General features: G+C 36.1%; 2 protein-coding genes, 1 long non-coding RNA gene and 2 other non-coding genes across 7 annotated transcripts; 1 reads left to right on the forward strand and 4 right to left on the reverse strand.

Annotated features, from left to right (window-relative positions):
* The first annotated feature begins 14,714 nt into the window (after positions 1-14,714).
* On the forward strand, positions 14,715-17,747 carry LOC103932741 (putative pentatricopeptide repeat-containing protein At3g15200). 3 transcript variants are annotated; one of them, XM_048586706.1, is made up of 2 exons: positions 14,715-16,498; positions 17,263-17,747. In XM_048586706.1, the coding sequence occupies exon 1, from the start codon at positions 14,817-14,819 to the stop codon at positions 16,479-16,481; it is 1,665 nt and encodes a 554-aa protein (XP_048442663.1). In that variant the 5' UTR covers positions 14,715-14,816; the 3' UTR covers positions 16,482-16,498; positions 17,263-17,747. The 3 variants fall into 3 exon arrangements, with proteins under 3 accessions (XP_048442663.1, XP_048442662.1, XP_048442661.1); XM_048586705.1 differs by lacking the exon at positions 17,263-17,747 and adding an exon at positions 16,590-17,120; XM_048586704.1 differs by lacking the exon at positions 17,263-17,747 and adding an exon at positions 16,698-17,120 and having other exon boundaries at positions 14,716-16,498.
* On the reverse strand, positions 17,547-17,741 carry LOC125478658. Its single transcript, XR_007259442.1, has one exon. It is a non-coding gene; the product is annotated as a U2 spliceosomal RNA (small nuclear RNA).
* Positions 17,748-18,681: 934 nt separating the features above from the next.
* Positions 18,682-18,881, reverse strand: LOC125478659. Its single transcript, XR_007259443.1, has one exon. It is a non-coding gene; the product is annotated as a U2 spliceosomal RNA (small nuclear RNA).
* A 1,150-nt stretch (positions 18,882-20,031) lies between these two features.
* On the reverse strand, positions 20,032-21,936 carry LOC103932731 (30S ribosomal protein S20, chloroplastic-like). The gene is made up of 3 exons (XM_009342375.3): positions 21,692-21,936; positions 21,259-21,422; positions 20,032-20,455 (listed from the first exon to the last, which is right to left on the reverse strand). The coding sequence occupies exons 1-3, from the start codon at positions 21,846-21,848 to the stop codon at positions 20,222-20,224; spliced, it is 555 nt and encodes a 184-aa protein (XP_009340650.1). The 5' UTR covers positions 21,849-21,936; the 3' UTR covers positions 20,032-20,221.
* On the reverse strand, positions 20,640-21,252 carry LOC125478530. Its single transcript, XR_007259371.1, has 2 exons — positions 21,036-21,252; positions 20,640-20,952 (listed from the first exon to the last, which is right to left on the reverse strand). It is a non-coding gene; the product is annotated as an uncharacterized LOC125478530 (long non-coding RNA).
* Position 21,937: the final 1 nt, after the last annotated feature.

Here is a 21,937-nt window from a genome sequence, read left to right on the forward strand (position 1 = left end):
CACTTAGTATTACGGTTCTATGGTATTCCTATTCACGTATAAGTGAGAGTCTTACGTTCAATTCTTGTTAAAGGTAAATTTGAACAACATTATTGCTAGCAATTGTCAGAATAAGCCTACTCTTCTTCTGTTTAATGTAAATAATATATTTATTGAAGAAAAAAATTTAGCCTAAGGGCAATGTCATTTTCATCTTCTTATACTTTTAGAAGCCGAAATCATACCATGGCCACTACGTTAAGCTTTTGCTAATATAAATTTATTTCTTATAATTTTACAATTTTTTTTCTTATACATGTATCCGCTCTTAGCTATGTAAATTTTCACCTCCACCAATTTTTGATAAGTTTTTGCTATACACACAAGCCTTGAATTCTCTTTTCAGAGCAAGTGACTTAGACATCAAAGATTCAAAGACCAACCACCCTTGCCACCTGTTGGGCACTTGTGGCTTTGGTCATTTATCAAAGGTGTGTATTTGTTTTGTAGTACAATTTTGCAAGATAGAAGGCAGCAGAATTTTCCTACCACATACACCATTTATAAAAACTTCCAATTGACTTTATATTCGTAAAATTAATTTATGCACTTTTGCAAGATTAGTTTCAAAATTCATGCACTTATGCAAGATCAGTTTCAAAACTCTTACACTTCTACAAGATATGTTTAAAAAAAAAATTAGCACTTCAGCAATATCAGTTTCAAAATTCCTGCACTTCTAGAAGATCAATTTCAAGATTCATGAAAATTTACAAAATTAGTTTCAAAATTTCAGCAATTTTGCAAGATCAATTTCAAAATTTATGAAATTCTGCAAGATCATTTTCAAAATTCCTACACTTCTACTTAACTAGTTCTAAAATTTTAGTACTTTTGCAAGATCAGTTTCAAAATTTATGCACTTCTGCTCTATCAGTTTTAATATTCATGTAGTTCTGCAAGATTAGTATGAAGAAGAAAAGGAGGAAAGAGAAGTACGAAGAAAAAGTAGGAGAGAGAGAAGGACAAAGAAGAAGAAGGAGGAGAGAGATAGGTTGGAGAAAGAGGAGAGAGAAAGAGAGAGAACTCAGAGAAGTACCTAAGAAAAACAAGGAAAGAGAATATAAGAAGATAGTGATTTATCTTTCAAACATAGATGGGCAAAATTGTAAATGCAAAGATAATAAGAAAAGCAACCATGTGGCACATGGAAGTTTTGTCCCTCTACAAAATAAATCTTTTTTTTTAATTTTTTTAAAAAGGCAGCTAGCTATGGTTTTACCATAACTATCGACTCTTCTGGTGATGAGAAGACTCATAGAGACATTTCATCCTTCAGTGGCCACCATTGTGTGATTCACCAACGACAAGTATTGAACAAAAGATGTGTCGTGTTGAACATATGCTTGAAATTCGCAACCACTGAGCCGCTTCGTCATGGTTATATATAAAAAATTTCTATCCCAAAAATCAAAATGTATTATAGTTTGGCTCTTTGTGTAATCATAAAATAAATTTTTTTTTTTTTTTGCCGCTATAAGATAACACATGAAATAAGCAAAATAAACTTGTCAAAAAAAAAAAAAAAAGACAAATGATATTTAACTCTAGAATCCCCATAAACACCTTTTTTATCCTTTTCTTTTTATTTTTTTAGTGTATTTATAATGAGAAATATGAAAATTGTAGTAGCACGATTTACCTTTTTTTTAGAAAAGTGTAGGAAGTTAGGAACATACTTAAATTTATAGGTGATGTTACTGGAAGAAGAGTTAAGGCTACGTTTGGATGATGGATTGCCAAGTTCTAATTATGAATTGAGACCAAGTAGTAAGGAAAGGATCACAAAAAAAATTGATAGGAGGAATCATCACACAGGTATATAAGAGAGAATTGCAAATTTCTCTCTCATGATCAGTTCCTAAATAATTTGACCTCATGCCCTTAGAACATGGAAATCCCTCAGGGTTTAGGGTTTAGATGATATGTAGGCAAATCTATTTACTTCAACATATTTAATTTTATAAGGCGTAGCAAACCGCAATTGCTGCTAAAATTAAAAAAAAAAAAAAAGAAGAAGAAGAGAGTGTTTGATCTTATCCATGTATCACGAATGGAATAAACTTAAACGAATTAATATTTTAATTCAATGTATCACGATATTCTTTTATTTTTTACTACAAGAAAAACTTATTACTGTATAAAATAAAATTGAGGCTAAAAGAAAGTTTTACTATGTCCTCATTCTAAATTAACAGCAAGAATGAAGTAAGCAGGATGAACTTGTCAAAAAAATAAAAGCAAGCTTGCTTATCGAATAACAAAACGAAAAAGATAAATGGTACTTAACTCAAGAACCCTCTAGCAGACAACATTTTTGTTTTTGTTTTCTTTTTATCAGAAGATGAAAATTGATTATTAAAGTAGAAAATTATAAGTCCTCAAAATTTTAATTTACCTCTTAAATCATCCTTTTATGTTATTTAATTTTTTTTCTTTTGTTTCGGGGTCTTTTTTTGGCTTCTCAACTAACATTTGAATTGTTATTTATGTTATCGATTGTTATTGTCCATGAGATATAAACTTTGAACATCCACATGCTACTAATATAACTGTGGACGAATGGCTAGATAGGTGGTACAAAAATATACTCTTACAAGAGATGTGTGTGCTATGAATGTTATAAGATTAGCTGTCCTTATAATTATCTAAGAAGCATGTGTAAATTTGAGACAAATATTAGTATTTTGATGAAGTTTCCTAGCTGGTTTCATAGCTGGTAAACTAAAACTTGCAAAAATTCTTATATGAAATATGTCCTAGCGAAGTCTTTTATTATGTCCTCTTAACAATTGTAATAACTTTTCTCTTATCACTCTATTGTATATAATTATGGATCTATCTTTATGTGACAAGAGTAATGCTATTCATACCATGTTTTTGTATCATATTTTTATACCACCTTAGGTGGCATGTGATGTGGACAGCCACATCATTTGAATTAATCAGATTTTAAATTTAGTTTATTATTTAATAAACTAATAATTAAGAAAAATTAGTTAATTAAATGATGATTGTGATATACGATGAGTCTTTCTCTTTCATTTCCTTAGATTTTGCAAATTTTTCAAATGAGATGTGGATGCCCACATCAGATGCCACCTAAAGTGATATAAAAAATGTGGTAACAAACATGAAGTAAGCATAATGCACTTGTTAAAAAGTAAGAAAGAAAAAGGATAAATGGTACTTAACTCAATAATAACCCAAAATAGTCATTATTTTTTATTTATTAGAAGACCAGAATATCATTTTTTTAAGAGTTGGGAGATCTTGAATTTTGGTATGAAAATGAGAGAACGGCTAGGAGAACAGGAGAAATGATGTCCGGCACCAAGTCAAGGCAAAAAACCGACGACTATAGAGTTATTAGATCTAGGATTTCGGGAAAGGAGAGAATGGCTGCTAGGGCTTTTTTATCGACTGGAATATCATAATTACACATCATTGGAGCAAAAAATTGTAGGTGTGTTTTAGATTTAAATGATTTATTTTCCACTAATTTTTTGTTTTATTTCAATTAACCTCTCAATTGAAAAGTTAAAGCTCCAATTTATTTCATTTTAACGTTATGAGATAACAAGACACATGAAGTTAGCAAAACAAACTTGTCAAAAAAATAAAAAGAAAGCAAATGGAGGAGTTTTTCCCTTACACCACGAGGAGGACGTGGGTTCGAGCCCCATCGGCTCCTTAATCTAACAAATCTGTCATTTGATCAAAAAAAAAAAAAAAAACATGGTATTTAACTCTAGAATCCCCAAGAACACATTCTTTTTTCCTTTTCTTTTTATTTTTTGGTGTATTTACAATGAGAAAAATGAAATATTTATTAGACGATTAACTTTTATTTATAGAAAAGTGTAGGAACATACTTAAATATATGGTTGATGTTACTAGAGAACAGTCATGCAAAAATGTATTTCTTTAGCAAAAGATATTATCTACATTAAGGGGTGTGTGAGTGGGTTAAGCTTCACAATGGGCTAGCAATAATGTGGTTCAAGTTCGTATTTGCAAGAATCGAACCTAAGACCTCCCATTTACAAGTGAAGAGGAATAAATAAAAAAAAAGAAAAAAAAAAGGATCTAATGGATTGAGACCAAATTAGTAAAAAATAGATCATAAAAAAATGTATACAAGGGCGTAGGAAGTGCACTCTAGGATCATCACAAAGGTTTGTAGGAGGGATTTGCAACTGACACATTCTAAGTAGGGATTTGCAAATTCCTCTCCCATTTGTATAAAAAAGCATGACTTTAGATGAAATATTAAAACTTATCCAAACAAATTAATGTTTTCTGGACTTAAATGTTACAAAAAACAATGTATCACGATATTCTTTTATTTTTTACAATAAAAAAAGATATATTGTTGTATCAAATAACATTGAAGCTAAAACATTTCTCCCTCCCCATTCTGAATTAACAAGTATAAAGTAAGCAGGATGCACTTTTCAAAAAATAAAAGTAAGCTATATACCCTTGTCAAATAACAAAACTAAAAAGGTACTTACCTCAATGTTCCTCATCCTCCGGAAGACGCCTTTTTTGTTTTTGTTTTCTTTATATCAGAAGATGAAATTTGATTATTAAGTAGAAAATTATAAGTCCTCATAATTTTATTTACATTGTAAATCATCGTTTTATGGTATTTAATTTTATCTTTTGGATTGGTTTTTTTTTTTTTTTTTTTTTCTGTTCGGCTAATATTTTAATTTTTACTTATGTTATCGATCATTATTGTCCATGAGATTTGAATATAAACATTCTTAAAAATATTAGATATTATATGCTACTCAACATAGTTGTCGACGAATACCTAGATAGTGGTAGACCGACCAAAAAAAGCTAGATAGCGGTAGAAATGTACATTCTAATAAGAGATGTGTGTGCTGTGAATGTTATAAGTCGGCATGCTTATATTACCTGAGAAATATAAGCATTTTGATGAAGCTTCCTAGCCGGTTTCATAGCTAGTAAACTAATCGAACAAATTTCATTTATCATATCAATTTACAAATTTCTTAAAAAGAAAAATGTCAACATGCAAATCGTGGCGAAGCCTCTTATTATCTCATTGCATGTTGATAATTGTAATAAGTTGTCTTTTATTGTATACAATTATGTGTCTATTCTTACGTAACACAGATGAAGTAAGTAAAATACACTTGTTAAAATGTAAGAAAGAAAAAGACAAATGATACTTAACTCAAGAATCACGTAAAATAGACGTAATTTATTTATTTATTAGAAGCTTGGAATATCATTTTTTTTTTAGAGTTATTAGATAACAAGGATCCGACGATTATAAAAGTTATTAGATCTAGAATTTTGGAATGGAAGGGAGAGAACGGCTACTAGGATTTTTGATTGACATGACTATCATCATTAGACATAATTGGAATAAAAAGTTGGAAGTGTGTTTTAGATGTGTAAATTTGAGACAAATATTAGCATTTCGATGAAGTTTCTCTGGTAAACTGATAAAAACAAATTTCATTTATCATATCAATTTGTAAATTTCTTAAAAAGGAAAAAAAAAAACTATCAATATGCAACTGGTGACGAAGCCCTTTTATTATCTCATTGTCTATTAATAATTGTAATAATTTGTCTCTTATCGCTCTTTTATTATGTACAATTATGCGTCTATCTTTATGTAACACACATAAAGTAAGCATAATATACTTGTTAAAAAGTAAAAAAGAAAAAGACAAATGGTACTTAACTCAAGAATCACCCAAAATATAGTCACTTATTTATTAGAAAACTGGAATATCATTTTTTTTATAGAGATATTAGATCTAGAATTTTGGTATGGAATGGAGAGAACGACTAGGAGAACAAGAGAAGGGCTATCACAGATCTCCAGTCGAAGCAAGAAGCCGATGAATATAAAGATATTAGATTTAGAATTTTCGTGTGGAAAGAAGATTACGGCCGGTGGGGTTTTTGATGGGCTGAAATATCATTACTAGACATCATTGGAGTAAAAAATTGTACATGTGTTTTAGATTTAAATGGTTTAATTTCCACTATTTTTTTTGTCCTATTGTAATTAACCTCTCACTTGTAAAGTTAAAGCTCTAATTTTTTTTAAAAAAGGATAAAGTTAAAGCTCTATTATGCAATGCATGTTATGTGAAATTAAAAGGAAATAGGATTAGACATTAGAGTTAATACATGATTAGCAAAGCGGTAATGCTTGTGTGCTCTGGGCTCCCCTGCTGGCGACAATATATTCTAAATATTATATGGACAAAAAATTATTCTATGTGGAGTTGGTTTAGTCATTAGTATGCATAAAATAAATAGATAGTTCATCATCAGAATGCTAGTTATTATCAAAATTGTTGATTTATTTAGGACGTGTGGATGACTAAACGATCTTTAAATTAATGAAGTTTGTAAATTTAGTATTTAGATGTTGATAAATAAAATAAATAATTTTAATTGTAATATTTAGATGAAAAGTTCGTTAATCATATGTTAAGGACACAAGCATTGTCATTAGCTAAGTATCCAAAAGAAAGAAAAAGGATTTTGACTTGGTTTTAATTTAGGGTTAATCTCAGTTTCTCGTTTCTTGGTTTTCAACATTTGATACAGGAAGTTTTTTTTAATCCCAGAGTGATACCTAAAATTATAATTTTGAGATACTTTCATACATCCGTTAAGGTTGCTGTTAAATCTACCGTTATATGGTGACGTGGTGCTCACGTGGACAATAACTGGACGCCATGTGTCAATATGGGCCCACGTGAATTTTAAAAAATTAGGCTAATCTCTATCCCACCCCTCACCCACCCCACCTTCCCCTTCTATAATACCCACCCACCACCATCCCTTTTCCCCATCCCCTTCCCCAAAAAACCCAAACAACCCTCCCTCCCTTCTCTCTCCATTCCAAAATTCCACCATAACCCTTTTTTTTTGTCGAACCACCATAACCCATTTCATTGTAACAATCATTCTTCTAAACAAAAATTCCACCATAACCCATTTCACCAAATGAGCAGAAAAGAGACAAGAAAATCTTCAGAGAAACTTATAACCTCAGGAAAAGATCTTGACTTATACATTGGATCAAATAGATGGGATGCACAAACACCAAAAGGAAATCTCTGCAGAAAAAATTGCAATTTTGAAGCCAGATGAGAACGCGGAAGAATAGGGATCAAACGACCTCTCGATTCCGTCGATCCTTGGCTGCACTATGAAATCGAACTTCTCTGGCGGCGGGTTAGCCTGTGCGTGCGTCAAGCTCTCATCCAAATCGAGAAACTTTGTCATTTTCTTTGGAGAGATAGCGGCAAGCGGTGGCTTGAACAAGAGCTTGTGGCAGATCGGGTTTCCTGATCCAGGTTCGCATTATGGGCGTCGGTCGTGGAGAGAGAAGGAAGGGAGGGTTGTTTAGGGGTTTTAGGGAAGGGGAAGGGGAAAATAGATGGTGATGGGTGAGTATCAAGGAAGGGGAAGGTGGGGTGGGTGAGGGGCGGGATAAAGATTTAACCCAATTTTTTTTTTCTATTTTTTAAATATTTTTAATATTCACGTAGGCCTATAATGACATGTGGTACTCAATTATTGTCCACGTAAGCGCCAAGTCACCATTTAACAGCAACATTAACGGATGTATGAAAGTGTCTCAAAATTATGACTTTACGTACCACTCTAGGATGAAAAAAAATTTATATACAAAATGTAGAAAACCAAGAAACTTCAAAGTAGTAAACTGAGGTTAATCCTTTAACTTAAATAAAACTCTAACAGTGCTTTGAATTTGAAATGAGTAAGGAGCCCACGTGGAGCGTTGATGTCACGCTCTACACGTGGCCGTGCACCCAATATGCCAACACCGAGAGCCAAAAGAGAAACCATTCGCTCGGTCAACGAGGCGTTTGACCCACATTTTGTAACGCCCGCAAACTCTCACAATTTCACTCGGTCGTGGGGCCCGCTTGGATAACAAAAGCGCGGCAATCCGCGTTGGCGCGTTTTTCTGGTGATGGTTGCGAAGGAAGGGCGGCTTTCTAACGGTGGTTATGAGGGCGCTGTCTCGCCTTTCGTGCTGCCGCTTCCTTTTGTGTTGGAGCGATAGACGGAAGGTTTGTGGCGGCGTTTAGTTTTCGGGTTTGTTAAAGACTTTTTGGGTTTTGTTGTGAAAATTGTCGGGCTGGGCCCGGCTCTTCGGCGCGTGAGTCGAACCGGTTCGTGTGTGTGTGGGCTACGAAAATGCTTTCGCCTTCCCTTTTGACCTGGTCCCCATCTGATCCGACTGTTGTTATCTTTGGCTTGTTGCGATGGCGCCACGTGTAGCGGTGGTTTTTGGCAACTCTTGTGCAGGCCACCGCATTGGACAGTTCTCTGTTAGGGTGACTTGGTGTATCTCTTTATTGTTTTCTAGTTGTCAGATCTTAGTCATTATACTTTCATCATGAAGGTACTAAAAGGTCGGGATGGGCACGGTCAGGTTCGGCCCAGTTTCATCTTTAAAATGAAATCGGAATTAGAAAATTTAAACAGTTCGGTTTGGTGCGGTTCTGTTTAAATTTATTATTAAGATCGTACAGTTTGGTTCATCATGATTCTGGTTCGGTTCATGCCGGTTTACGGTTCTAACCAAAATTATATATATGTTTTTTTTTTTTTTTCTTCTAATTTTCTACTTCTAATACCATACACATATTTCAACATAAATTCAAGTAAATTTAAGTTTCCACTACTACATCTACAAGATTTGTGACCAGAAGATAAAAAGTGTGCGTATAAATATAAATCAAAAGATAGAAAGACTCATATCAAGACCAAAGTGTAGATCTTAAACTAAAACTAAAATGTATATAATGCATAATATATTGGAAAAGAATGGAGAAAAATAACGTAGGGGAGAAAAGTGATAAACCAACAAAGGAGGGGGAGAGAAGTGAAGAAAAATATTGGGCTTATGCACATGGTCGTCTTGGAAAAATGTCTTATTTATATAAAAAAATAATAAAAAAATAATTTATATTAAAAGCGGTTCGGTCCGATTCCTTCGGTTCTTAATAGTTCCAAACCGAAACCGAAACCGTTTGAAATGGTTTGGTTCGGTTTTTGTTCCGGTTTTGACTTTTTTGGTCAACGTGGTGTTTTACGGTTTTTTTTGTCACGGTTTGACGATTTTTATCCCCACCCCTACTAAAAGGAATCATGCGCTAATTAGTCGATGGACAGAACTTAACACCTAAGCGTCTAGGAGGGGAAACCATTTTTTTTAATTTAATTATATTTGTTATATAATATAAATAGATGTCTACCTATATTTAAAAAAGTTACATAATTAGAACACGTTGAAAATATTGAGAATAAGCATATAATGAGTGTTCATATATAGTTATTCAACAAATCTAATATTATAATGTATTGAAAAAATGAAATGCAAAATAAAAGTTATTTATTTTCTGTCTAAGTGAGAGCCGTAATTTAAGCGGGTTTAGGTAGGCTAGAAAGGTCTAGGTGCTCTTTCTTAATTTTCAAACACCTGAAAATTAATCAGGGTAGTGGGTCGCCTAGCGCCTAAAAAGGCGTTACGCGGAAATTTCTAGAACAAGGAACATTACGATTAAGTAATGTGGTGCGGTTTGGCAGGGCCGTCTCTGAGATTTCGGGGGTCTTGTATGAAATTTATAAAAGGGCCCTCCTCTTTAAGATAGTTTTCAAAAAAAGTAGAACAATGTCTTTATTTTTGAAAACAATGACTTAAATCAAAACAAACTTTAGCACCCACTAATTGCAAGTTTACAAATATCATTAATCATAAATGAAAAAGCTACAAACATAACATTTACTAAATAATCAAAAGCAGTTCAATCTTAAACAACCAAATATGGATAAAAACTTCAAAACTCTAGCTTTATAATTTCACTTGAATATATGACATTATTCTATAATAAAATTGAAAAACCATAGTTTTTTGGGGTGTTATTATTGACAATTAGAATTAGGGGTGGGCAAACGGGTAGAGGACCCGCAGGTCGGGGCAGGTCCAAATCTTCAGACCCACGGGCCCCAAACCGGCCTGTTTCTATTTGAATGAATGGATGGCCCATTCCTATAATGAATATAATCAAAATTGGGCCTGTTTCTCTCTCATTTCGAAACCTTCCCAGGCTTCCAAAGTCTTCTCCCTTCTTCAATTTCAAACCGAAACCCACCAAGTTTAGCAAACTTCTTCACGTCTCTCATTTCTCTCTCACCCCTTTCTCTCTCACACTCTCTCTCTTCTCACCCCTAATTCGAACATCACTAAACTTCTTCACGTCCCCGACATCACGACGGCCCAGCAACCTCGATTATCCTTCTCGAGTCCTTGACGACATCCCAGACTTAGAGAACCCAAGCACCCCACCACCCATCTTCTCGATTTGTCATATCTCTTGCAACTTCTGCAGCGCAGTCTTGCGGTACACTCAATCTCACAAGTAAAAACCAAACCCCCATTTTCTTCTCTATGTGTTTTCGAATATCTTGGGAACCATCATATTTATCATATTTTTTCAATTTTTATTACATATTTTAATCATATATGTTTTACTCTTTAATCCCTTTTTTCCCCTTTAATTTTTTTTATCAAATTTTGTTTATAAATTAATTGAATTAAACTTGTATTTGTTCATGCGAGATGTGGATGGATATATGGAATTATTATGGGGTAATAAGAATTCAAGGGGTTTTGAGTATTTGCATTTTTTGTTTCAGATATTTCTTAGTATCCTTCGCTTTAAACTGGCATATATGTACTTTAGTGAAGCAAAAAGCTAAGTTCTTGAATGGATTGAACTAATTTGTTTCTTTGATGGATCTAATACTAGTAATTATTAGCAGTGTTTGCCTTCGCCGCCATTGTTCTGTTTTTTAATTCAAAAACACCTACCAAGTGATAGATCATAGATTTGCATTTGCTGCTATTTTGTTTAGTGATTTGCATCTCATTAAATCCTGAACATTTGGACTATACATGTGTTTGGAAACTCATAACAACTTGTGAAACTCGTATTTGCGAAACAATTATTGAATGACAATAATTATCTTGGCACCACAAGATAGGTTAGAATTTGTTCTCAGATCACTAACTTTGAAAAATAAGTTCAATTGGTTTTGTAATGGATGAGGAAGTTGGTTAACAAGGGTCGGTTTCTACTAAAAAGAGAAGAATCTAGCCAGATTAACTACCAAACTTGGGGTTCATTACTGTTAAAGTGCAGAGAGATTGGCCGCAATCCACCATTAATCGCGTTGATACTGTCTACACTTAACTACCCATGCAATTATTAGGTGTGGTTTTTATGCAAAAAGCTCGATACAATGAAATCATTTGATATAAGCTATGATTTATTTTGTAAGATGATTGATGTGAGATTGTTTACTTTATTCAACTATTACTAATAGGATAATCTTAAAGAAGTTAAAGTGTTTTTTTTTTTTTTTTTTTTTTAATCGAGAAGACATAGAATTTTATTAAATGGGAAACGATCCAATATAAGTTACAACAACCAGCCTAATAAAAATTGGGGATAACCAAGAAGCCCATTCCACAATAAGATAAAAACATAAAAAGAAAATTATAACCCTAATCTCTATCCAACATAATGACGCCACCGTTGCAACCACTTCACCGACAGCTAGAAAAGCAGTTGCCCTAAGAAAACAAACTACGTGTTGAATTCAACGAAGGTATCGCAAACACAAAACTTTTCAACCCACAACAAGGAAGTATCCCAACCATATGTCGCCACTGAAACCACCGCATTGGAGAAGAGCCACAAGATAACCACCATCACATGCCTCAGCGAGTAGAACAAAAAATCAAAACAAAAAGGAAGGGGGTCGGGCTAAGGGGGCATCTAAAACACCCTCACTTTGGGCAAAGCCGTATCATGCTTGGCCTGGATTTTTTGACATTCCAGTCGGGTACGGAGCCGCGAAGGGATATAGATTTGTGGGCAAAACAAGCGAGACTCAATTGGCTTTAGCAAAAACTAAGGAAGGGGTGGAATGAGAGAATCAAGAGCAAATAAACAAGATGAAAGGGGATGGGTGTTGGGGGTTGAAGGAGGTGGTTGTAGGATGGGGATTAGGGTTGTCAAGGGCAAAATTCCGTGAAAAACACCAGGAAACGATGAATGACGCCGGGAAGAAAAGCTGTGACCTCATAGTTCGATAATCATAGGCAGCAGAAGGACAAGACACAAACATAATTACTAGAGAGGAGAAGGAAAAAGGGGAAGAGCAAGGGGGTTGTCGCTGACCCCAACCAAAAGAAGGAGTCGACGGTGAAAAGCATGGGCTTTTGGGGGTTCTGTGCGAGAGAAAAAAGGAATTTTAGTGGGATGAGAGGTTGAAAAGTTTGATTAAAAAAAAAAAAAAAGAGAGGTTGAAAAGTTAGTTAAATGGTTTGTGATAGATTTGGTGAAACTAAGAGCTAGTCTGGTATTGCTGTGTTTTGAAAAAAAGCTGTTTCTGCTGTGCTGTGAGAATAAGCAGCTGTGAAATAAAACAGCAGAGTGTTCGGTAAACTTTTTTGTAAAAGTGCTTTTGGAAAAAAAAAAAAAGCAGTATTATATTGTTTGGTAAATTTTTATGTAATACAGATGTGAAAAAAAACTGGTTTTTCAAAGCTGAGTTTTGCAGTTTCTTGTTTTTGGCTTTTTTTCACCCAAAATTGTGAAAAAAAAAACTGAAGCTAAATGTTTACTAAACACAAAAACAGCTCCTAGCTTTTTTTAATACCAACTTTTTTCAGAATCACCTCAGTACCAAACCAAGCCTAACTTCAAACAATGGCTTGTTCAATACTATAGACGTAGGTAGTGATAGGACATAGATGTTTCACTAATATTTAAGCCTACTACTGACTGGCTTGTCTAATATAAATCAAGTTTTCGAGTCTAATTTGCAATATCTGTCAAAAGAAAATAATAAATGGTATTAATGTTCTTCACTTATATTTAAGAAAGACGGACAAACAACTTAAGTAATATGTCAAGATGTGAGAGAGACCGATGCACAGTCCAACATCGAAGTTCTGTATAAAAGGATTCAATGCTATTAGTAGTCGAACAGCTCTATATTGTACATGTTTTCGATATATATTTTACATTTTTCAACATGTATTTTGGACTCCCTCGTTTGTTCTTTTTAATTTATGAATGATTTCACTACTAATTTTTTCCCATCTTAGAATACGGGTGGGTGGGTTGTCACGGCTTCACATTTTGACTTTTAAGTCAGTGACGATGTCATCCTTTGAGAAAGCTTTAAATGTCTCTTTGGTGGTTCACTCAGTCCTTCGTTTACTTGGGCGGGCTTCTTGTGGTGGAGGTAACTCAAAGACGTTTGCATGATAATTTGCCGCCTATAACGCATTTTCAGCTTGCTGTGGTGGAAGAACCGCATGCAGATTAGGGTTTTAAAGCCTTCGAATTTTCGGTATTTTCATGGAGGGCAAGGGGAGAAGCCGTCGGAGCTGGATTATGTGAGCTGTTGAAGAAGTTTGGGCATAAATAAAGATGCTCTGGTGTCTGTCTTGTGCAGCAAGAATCCGGAGAATGCAATACAGAAATGTGTCACCCTATACAGAAATGCTGAAGCAAACACGACCGTAAAAAACTAAAAACACATCGCTCAGATTACAAGTCCAATTGTTTTTTCGGCCAGAGATTTCAAGTCCAATCTTGAACCTGAAATTTAACATTGCTCAGCTACAGAGAGGAAATTAAGAACAAATTACTAACCTGAAAAACGGAGATGTTGCACAATGCACACAAGGTTCCAAAATTTTTACGCATGGACGCATCTGGATAATATCCCAAACCTCCCAGATTTGTTGAAGCAAAATGTGTCTTTCTAATCATAAACCGCAACTCCGAGAGAAGAACACAAACCTTGAGCACAGCATATATTTCGTTAGACCAGAACTCAATTTTCCATAAATATTCAATCCAAAACAAGTTATATAGCTAGTACGATTTTATTGAGATACGAAAAACTGAAGTAAAAAGGCTTACCCGACAAGCTAGCTGATTAGCACGATCACCCTCCAGTTCAGGAGGGCTGTTAAGAAAGCAGTCTAGTTGCTCTGCAAGGATTTTGCGCTAAGAGAGTAGACAAAGATGCTTCAGATAGTCTCAGTAGTGATGATCGACTGCAGAGACCATTATTTTACATATGGGTATAAGCATTATTTTAGAGAGTTGCTATAGACCCACTCATTGTTTTATTTCCCACCTACCATAAAAAGTGAAAATTTGAAATTATATTTCGCCAACCACTGTTATTCCTAAAAAATTGAAATGCTATTTTCCCACCGACGATAATTTACCAGCAAATAAACGATTCTCCAAGTGCTGTGCTCCTGTTTGATTATGTACTCCATTAACTATCATCAATTGCTAGCTTGTTACTCTTTAATTGGAAAAGGCATCCACACTTTGTTGATCCAAAATTTCTTCTATCCATATTCTTTGTCTTTTTGCTTATGTATTGTCTGTTTCTTTCACAACCAAATGCAAGTCTAAGGCTCATGTTACCTCTTCGTGCCTACCTGTTATTATGTATTAAAAAATTCATTAAAAATAGGTAGGAATAACAATAATCTTATTTCATATTAAATAGAGACAAAAAATTATGCGTGAACAAAATACTAATAAAAATATGTACGTAATGGAAGGCTTTATAAATATTGGAAACGATTTTCTTCCACCCCAAACACGCTCAACACTAGAAAACCTAACATGCCCTTCAAATTCCGACCGTTGAGAACCTTTTCCCGGGAAAACAACATCCAACGGAATTTCAATTTAAAATTCCAAACCCAACCCAGAAACCATCACTCCCACAATCCGATTTCACACAAAGCCCTCTCTTACCTTTCCAAATTTCACAACTGCCAGAGCCCAAGGAACGCAAAGCCCGAAACTTTCACCAAGAATTCCCAATTTTACTTTCTGGGTAGGAATAAGACTTTCGTCCACTCTGTTGCAGATGCTGAAGAAAATGCGCGGTTTGGGGAAGACCCAGATGATCGAACGGCTGTATTAATTCAAAACATCCTCAAGTTTCGAAGGGACAAGCCGGCCGAGGAGATTGAGTGGGCGCTCGACCGATGTGGGTTTGTGCTGACAGATTGTTTGGTTTTGGATGTGCTGCGGAGGCATCGGTCTGACTGGAAACCCGCGTATGCGTTCTTCAATTGGGTTTGTAAAGGTGGAGGAGGAAGTGGGTATTTGCCCGGGTCGGATTGTTACAATGAGATTCTTGACATTCTTGGCAAAATGCGGGCTTTTGATGAAGTCCACCAAATGCTCGACGAAATGCGCAAGAGAGAGGGACTTATCAATGAAGGAACGTATGAGATTTTGCTCAATAGGTATGCGGCTGCACATAGGGTCGAGGAAGCAATTGATGTGTTTTATAAGAGGAAAGAGTTCGGTCTCAAGCTTGATTTGGTTGCTTTTCAGAAGCTTATGATGTGGTTATGCCGGTATAAGCATGTAGAAGCTGCAGAAACTTTGTTTAACGTGAAGGGGATAGAGTTTGGGAAGGATATAAAGACGTGGAATATCATTCTTAATGGATGGTGTGTACGAGCGAATGTACGCGAGGCAAAAAGGTTTTGGAAAGATATAATCGCGTCTAATTGCAAGCCGGATCAGTTTACGTATGGGACTTTTATAAATGCACTGACCAAGAAGGGAAAGTTGGGTACGGCACTCAAGTTATTTCAAGCAATGTGGGATCAGGGTTGCAACCCAGACGTGGTGACATGCAATTGCATAATCGATGCCCTTTGTTTCAAGAAGAGGATTCCTTATGCTTTGGATGTATTTAAGGAAATGAATGTCCGAGGATGTCTCCCAAATGCAGCAACATACAACTCACTAATTAAGCACCTATGCAAAATACGGCGTATGGAGAAGGTTTACGAGCTTTTGGAAGAAATGGAACAGAGGAAGGGTAGTTGTCTGCCCAATGAAGTAACTTTCAATTACTTGCTTAAGTCGTCGAAGAAACCAGAGGAAATTCCTGGCCTGCTGGAGAGGCTGCAGAAAAATGGATGCAAGATGACTGGTGACACATACAATTTGCTGTTGAAGTTGTATATGGAGTGGGATTGTCAGGAAAGAGTGAGATATACATGGGATGAGATGGAGAAAAATGGGTTGGGACCTGACCGACGATCTTATACCATTATGATTCATGGGTTCCATGATAAGAGAAGGATCAAGGAAACTTTGCGCTATTTCCGTGAGATGACTTCAAAGGGGATGATACCAGAGCCAAGGACCGAAATATTGATGGATTCTATGAATGTCCAGTCCAAAAAGGAGGGTGGACAAGTGGAAAAGCAAGCGGAGGAAAATGACAGTTTGACATGGCCTTTGAGTACAGAAGTTTGAGAAAAAAGGGGAGCAAGGTAAAGCTTTGTTTCTAGTTTTTGGTTTACTTGAATTAAAAAATGCACCCCTTTGAATAATCAGCGAAGTACTTTCTCGTGTTCTTTATAGGTTGAACTTGACATTAGTGTCTTTGTGGAACAATTCTTGAAAACGGAAATGGAATTATGTGCATTGTTGGGACCATGAATGTTAAAGTTGCCAAATTCATACGTGCAGGTGCAACACTACGAACAAACTGGAGTAGAAGTGAAAGAGAATTATTAAAGATTACTTGAGACAGGGCAAAAGCATATTGTTAAATTACTTTGGCATTCACAAGTTGCTTTAGAACTGAAGTTGCAACCGTAGAGAAACTTCCACATAGAAATTAAGTCCAATAATTTCCAGTTTAAAGGCTGTGTCTGATTTTCGGAACTTGCTAGCATTATCAAGTGTCAAGTCAACGTGACTGTTAAGAGTCGAAGTCTTGAGTCTGCCTATCTGCGCTGCCTATGTGCAGATTAAACAAAGCGCTGGCTATCATCAGTCGCAGTCTCTAGTCTATATATGATCAAAACTCTAGTTCTATATGTAATGTATTAGAATTATAAGTTAATGGTTTTGCTGTTGAGCAATCAAAGATTCGATCAAGGCTATTAATTGTCGAAATTCTGACTGTTATTGCTGTTGAGAAATCATGAGCCTGTAAATTGTCGAAATTCTTACGGTTATAGAGATGTAAACCATGCTTTTCCTCTCTCTCCTACTGAATCGGAGACTTCCTAATCCCCTTACTCCATAGGGCCTTTGCAGCATTACTTCTATCATGTTAGGAGCACTCCCACACCCGACACAAATAGTTTTACCCCACGACAGCGGAAGCAGATTCAGAGGTTGAATCCGTCTTGTCAAAGCTCTTCCTCCTCTGTTACAGGTATTTGGTCCCCCTTACGCTTACATAGTTTTTGGTTTTGACTTTCAGGAGTTAGTTTGAAATTGTATGAAACAGAAATTCTGTAGAATCACTTAAAGTTGAATTAGAAATTGAACAAGGCTTAAAGATGTTAAGGGTTGAAACTATATTTGGTGGGATGCGCCAGCCCAAGCAATAGTGCAACGCTTGGACGACACTCAAGAGTCCCATTAGCAAGCTAATGTAACGGACTCTCTCCCTAAAAAAATTAATTTAATATCGTGTGAACCATTGGTTCACGTATCAGATATTAAACTGATAAGAACAGATACTACACTTGATCTTAGCCAAAAGGCCGAGAAAGGTATGCTTGATATTGTGTTGTAAGACCCTATTTATTTTGTATCTTCTCTTTTGAGCTTTCTTGCTGTGGCCGGTGTGGGACTGAAAGAATTGCAAGTTGACAAAAGGAGGCTAAATTGCATGCTATTCGAAGGGTGCCTTTCATTGTTAATACCCATGTTACTTCCACTTCCACAATCATTAAAAATAAAAACAAAAATTGCTCAAAATTCATTAGGACCGTGCCATTCAAAGTCTTTTGTTTCAGTTATAACATAAGCAAAAATACACCAAAACCCTAATAAGATTGTCGAATTAAATTGGAGTGCTGCTGATGCCATTCACTAGTTCTATTTCCAACGCCACCTTATATTCCCACCTATCGCTAAAAGTTAAAAAATGAAAATGCTATTTTCTCACCCGCCCAGATTCCTAAAATAACTTAGATGTATCTTTCTTTAATATGAAACACAAAACTGAAGGAGAACTCAAAGAACCCAGCATCCGTATCCACCTACCCGTCGTGGTGACAACAAATAACCCCCTCCTCTTCTCTTCTAATCCTTGGATTGTTCATTTTATTCTAATGCAAAAAAGTGATTGTCGGATGATCGGAATTGAGTTAAGGAGCACGTTAAGGTGAGGTACGTCTTTGGAGTTCGTCTCAAGATTATGAACTAGTGATTTTCCACCCACATGTTGGGGTGAAATGTGCCCTACTAACACACGAATTTAAGGTGTGCTTAATCTGACGTCTGACGTCGACATTAGGTAATTGATGCTAATCAACAATATTGGACGGCATCTTAAAACTTTTCTTAACATGAATATACAGAAGGGTTTGAATTTACGATCTGATATTCATTATCGCGAGTTTGATGAAGACCTTGTTTTACTTGAGGCTGAAGTATGCTTGGCATGTTAGAAAGTAGTGGCATAAAACCGTAAAAGATTTAACTAGTTTTGGTGGGGTGCGCCAGCCCGAGCAGTAGTGCAGCACTTGGGCGACACTCGAGAGCTCCAATAGCAAGCTACAATAGTGAACTCTCTCCCTTCCTTAAAGAAATTAATTTAATATCGTGTGACTCATTGACTCACATATCAAATATTAAACTGATAAGAACAGATACTACACTTGATCTTAGCCAAAAGGCCGAGAAAGGTAAGCCTAATCGCTAGTCGTAAAACCGTATTTATTCAATCTCTTTGCTTAACCCATTGTTGCTGTGGCCGTTATGGGACGAAGATATTGGTGACTGTATATAGCCTTCGTAGAAGAGACCTGGTCATTTTAATTACTTCACAAACCAAGGAAATTGGCTGGAAGGAATCACTTGGTAAGTACCTCAGGTCATTATCTAATATGTAATTAGATGTTAACACAGACACATAATTAACTGTGCTTAACTAATATATACTTGTAGAAATGGAGGCAATATTTTGGCTTAAAATCTTTTGGATCTGGACATGGAGTCCCTTCCTTGAACTCCAAGGAAACCGAAATTAATTCATATCACCACTCACTGAAATCCAACGAGGAGGAGGAGAAGGATCGTCACGGCTCGTACTTTCAGAAATTTCAAACCTACCAATCAATCCGTAATTTGCAACTTTATGTATGTTGGGGAAATTATATCTTTAGTAGAGAGTCTGATATGTTATATTGTTAGTTCGACGTAGACCACTAATCGAGTTGAATCTTGTTTAAACGTGTAGGAACCAAGCGCATGGTCACGTGTTATGGAAGTAGTTAAAAAAGTGCAGGATTTTTGAGGGAGATTATCAAATTGCTGACCAATTAGTTGATACACCTGAATCTCTTGTGGACGAGGGAATTTATGAGTAAAGTTTCAGGTAGCTACTGGCAAACCTACGAAACAGAAATAGATCGATCGAGTTCTCTCCAACTGGTGGAGGCATAGTTCCTGGGAAAGCGTAGTAGGGGAAGGTGGGGGCTGTCGTCGCTTGATAGAGGCAGAAACCAGGGACACGGGAGCTATTTGTGTAGGGTGTGTCGATTGCCTTCCACCCCAACATGGAACATCTCTTCTTTGTTCTTAACCAAGAAAAACCTCTCCCATTTGTTGACTCGGTCTACAAAATCGGCATTAGTGTCTCACTGAAATCCTACACAGAGTTGAACATGGCTAACCTCTAGTAGAAAACGGCAAGCCAAATATCGGCATTACCGCACAATCACACACTCCCGACCCATCCTTTCTAGCTGAACTCTTCCATAGCATTTTCCCATTCATTGGGAAACATATTTTTCATGAGCCAGAGAGTAACTTAAACAACAGTCTGGAGTCTTGTAGATAACTCAAACCCAAAATCTATTCGGCACATCCGCATTTTTGACAGTAAGTATACAAATTTGGCGAACTAGAAGAAAAATGAATACGGTTAATCATGTACCATACAAAGGAGAGATGCATACATTCAAAGGACAAATGCTACACATTACAACGGCAAAATAGTAAACGACTGACCCAACAAAGGAGTTTTATCAGGCACTAGCAGTCTCTGTAGTTGGGGTGTACCAGCCGTGGTGGATCTCAACAGCCTTCTTTCTTCTAGCCAGTCGAGACTTTCTCCGTGCTCCAGTATTCCTGTGCAGAGTTCCCACCTTAACTGCTTTGTCAATGATGGAGTATGCCTCTCCAATGAGCTTCTCAATAGAAAGGACCTCTTCGGGTGCAGCATCTGGCTTCTTCTTCAACCCATCCAGAGCTTCCAAAACCTGGTAAAGGTAGCCAAGAATTAATCAATAGCAGGTAAACACGCCAACAGTGTCTTTCAAATTTTATCTTCTCCATTACTTTCCAGCCAAAAGAAAAAATAATTAGGAAACTACACGGTTTTAATAACAGAAACAGAGATCACTTCAGAACCCGTTGGGATAAAAATAGCATCACACTGCCGGATAAAACACAAATGTTTGTGGCTACCAATACAATATGTGGAAATATATATACCAGCCCAAGCATCCTTACAGTATATAAGCACATAACTAACATTTTTCTCTAACTTTACCATATGTTTTTTAAAAGATGATGCTCCAAAGCACTAAGCAAAATAATTTCTCCAGCACAACTTGCACCCACACCAATCCAATACTTTATCTTCGTACAATTGTCTGACGATCGCATAAAAAGATGCTCTTAAAGACAAACATGTAGATCGAGAAGTAAAGGTGTTACTATTAATATTGCAGTGCAATCCATGAACCATCCATTTCTGCAGTAAAATGTCCTCAACTTAGAACCAGTAGAATTTAGCCAACCAAATAATGAAACCCGATGCAGAATTTGGTTGCTAACCTCGATTATGAGAGCAATTTAGACACTGATATGGTTCCTCAATTCAGATGAGAATCCAAGGCATCAAACATGGTCACAAGAAACAAAACCCAAACAATGCAAGACGACTACTTTCTTCAATCCGAAAACAATCAGAATAAACTTATTTTTTACATACAATGCAAACCGAAAGAAGCAAAACCCCTCGGTTAAAATAAAATTAGCTTGCCTAAAAGAGAAATACCTTCTTCATCCGGGTTTTGATTTCGGATTTGCGGGATTTGTTGTAAATCCTCCTCTTTTCGGCCTGCCGAGCTCTCTTCACAGCAGAGTCGGGCTTCTTCGTGGTAACCTCACAAACAATGGAATGTCGAACCGGCCTCTGAAGTGGACTCACAGCCAGATACCCTGAAAATAGCCAAGAGAAAGATGCAGTTTTTCTCTTTTGATTTAACATTGTGCTCTGTATGGTTACTGATAAATCGATGACATGATACAAAAAACAAAAATTTTACACCAAAAATGGAAAAATCTTCCACCCAATAACACGACTGGGATTTTTACAGCTGGGTTCCAAAACCCAATATTTGAAATAAGAAAAGTTTCAAAATTTTCAAAACTCCAAGAAGAAAAATGCAGTAAATTCAAGAGAGAGAGAGAGAGAGAGATTTGATTACCTTTGGAGAAGAAATTGGGAGAAAGGGTAGCAGAGAAACTGAGGGAAGTTGTGGAATGAGTAGTGGCAGAGGAAGTAGAAGGGCCATTGAGTGAAAGCTTGCTGAATCTGGAAGGGATGGATAGGCATGGAGATAGGCAATGAATTCCAGCTGACATCTCTCTCGCTCTCTGAAATTGTTTGAAGCTCCGTCTGTAGAGTGTAGAAGAGAATCAGAGATGGTGCTTCCTCTTCCTCTGAATTTTAT

The sequence above is a fragment of a genome, unplaced genomic scaffold, assembly GCF_019419815.1.
Source record: "Pyrus x bretschneideri cultivar Hongxiangsu unplaced genomic scaffold, Pyrus_bretschneideri_v1 Contig25, whole genome shotgun sequence".
NCBI classification, from domain to species: Eukaryota; Viridiplantae; Streptophyta; class Magnoliopsida; order Rosales; family Rosaceae; genus Pyrus; species Pyrus x bretschneideri.

Coding starts and splice junctions, on each gene's coding strand:
- LOC103932741 (XM_048586706.1), top strand. CDS start 14,817: ATGCCCTTCAAATTCCGACCGTTGAGAACCTTTTCCCGGGAAAACAAC.
- LOC103932731 (XM_009342375.3), bottom strand. CDS start 21,848: ATGTCAGCTGGAATTCATTGCCTATCTCCATGCCTATCCATCCCTTCC. Junction 21,423..21,691: donor TCCCAATTTCTTCTCCAAAG/GTAATCAAATCT, acceptor GGCTATTTTCAG/GGTATCTGGCTGTGAGTCCA. Junction 20,456..21,258: donor TCAAAACCCGGATGAAGAAG/GTATTTCTCTTT, acceptor TACCTTTACCAG/GTTTTGGAAGCTCTGGATGG.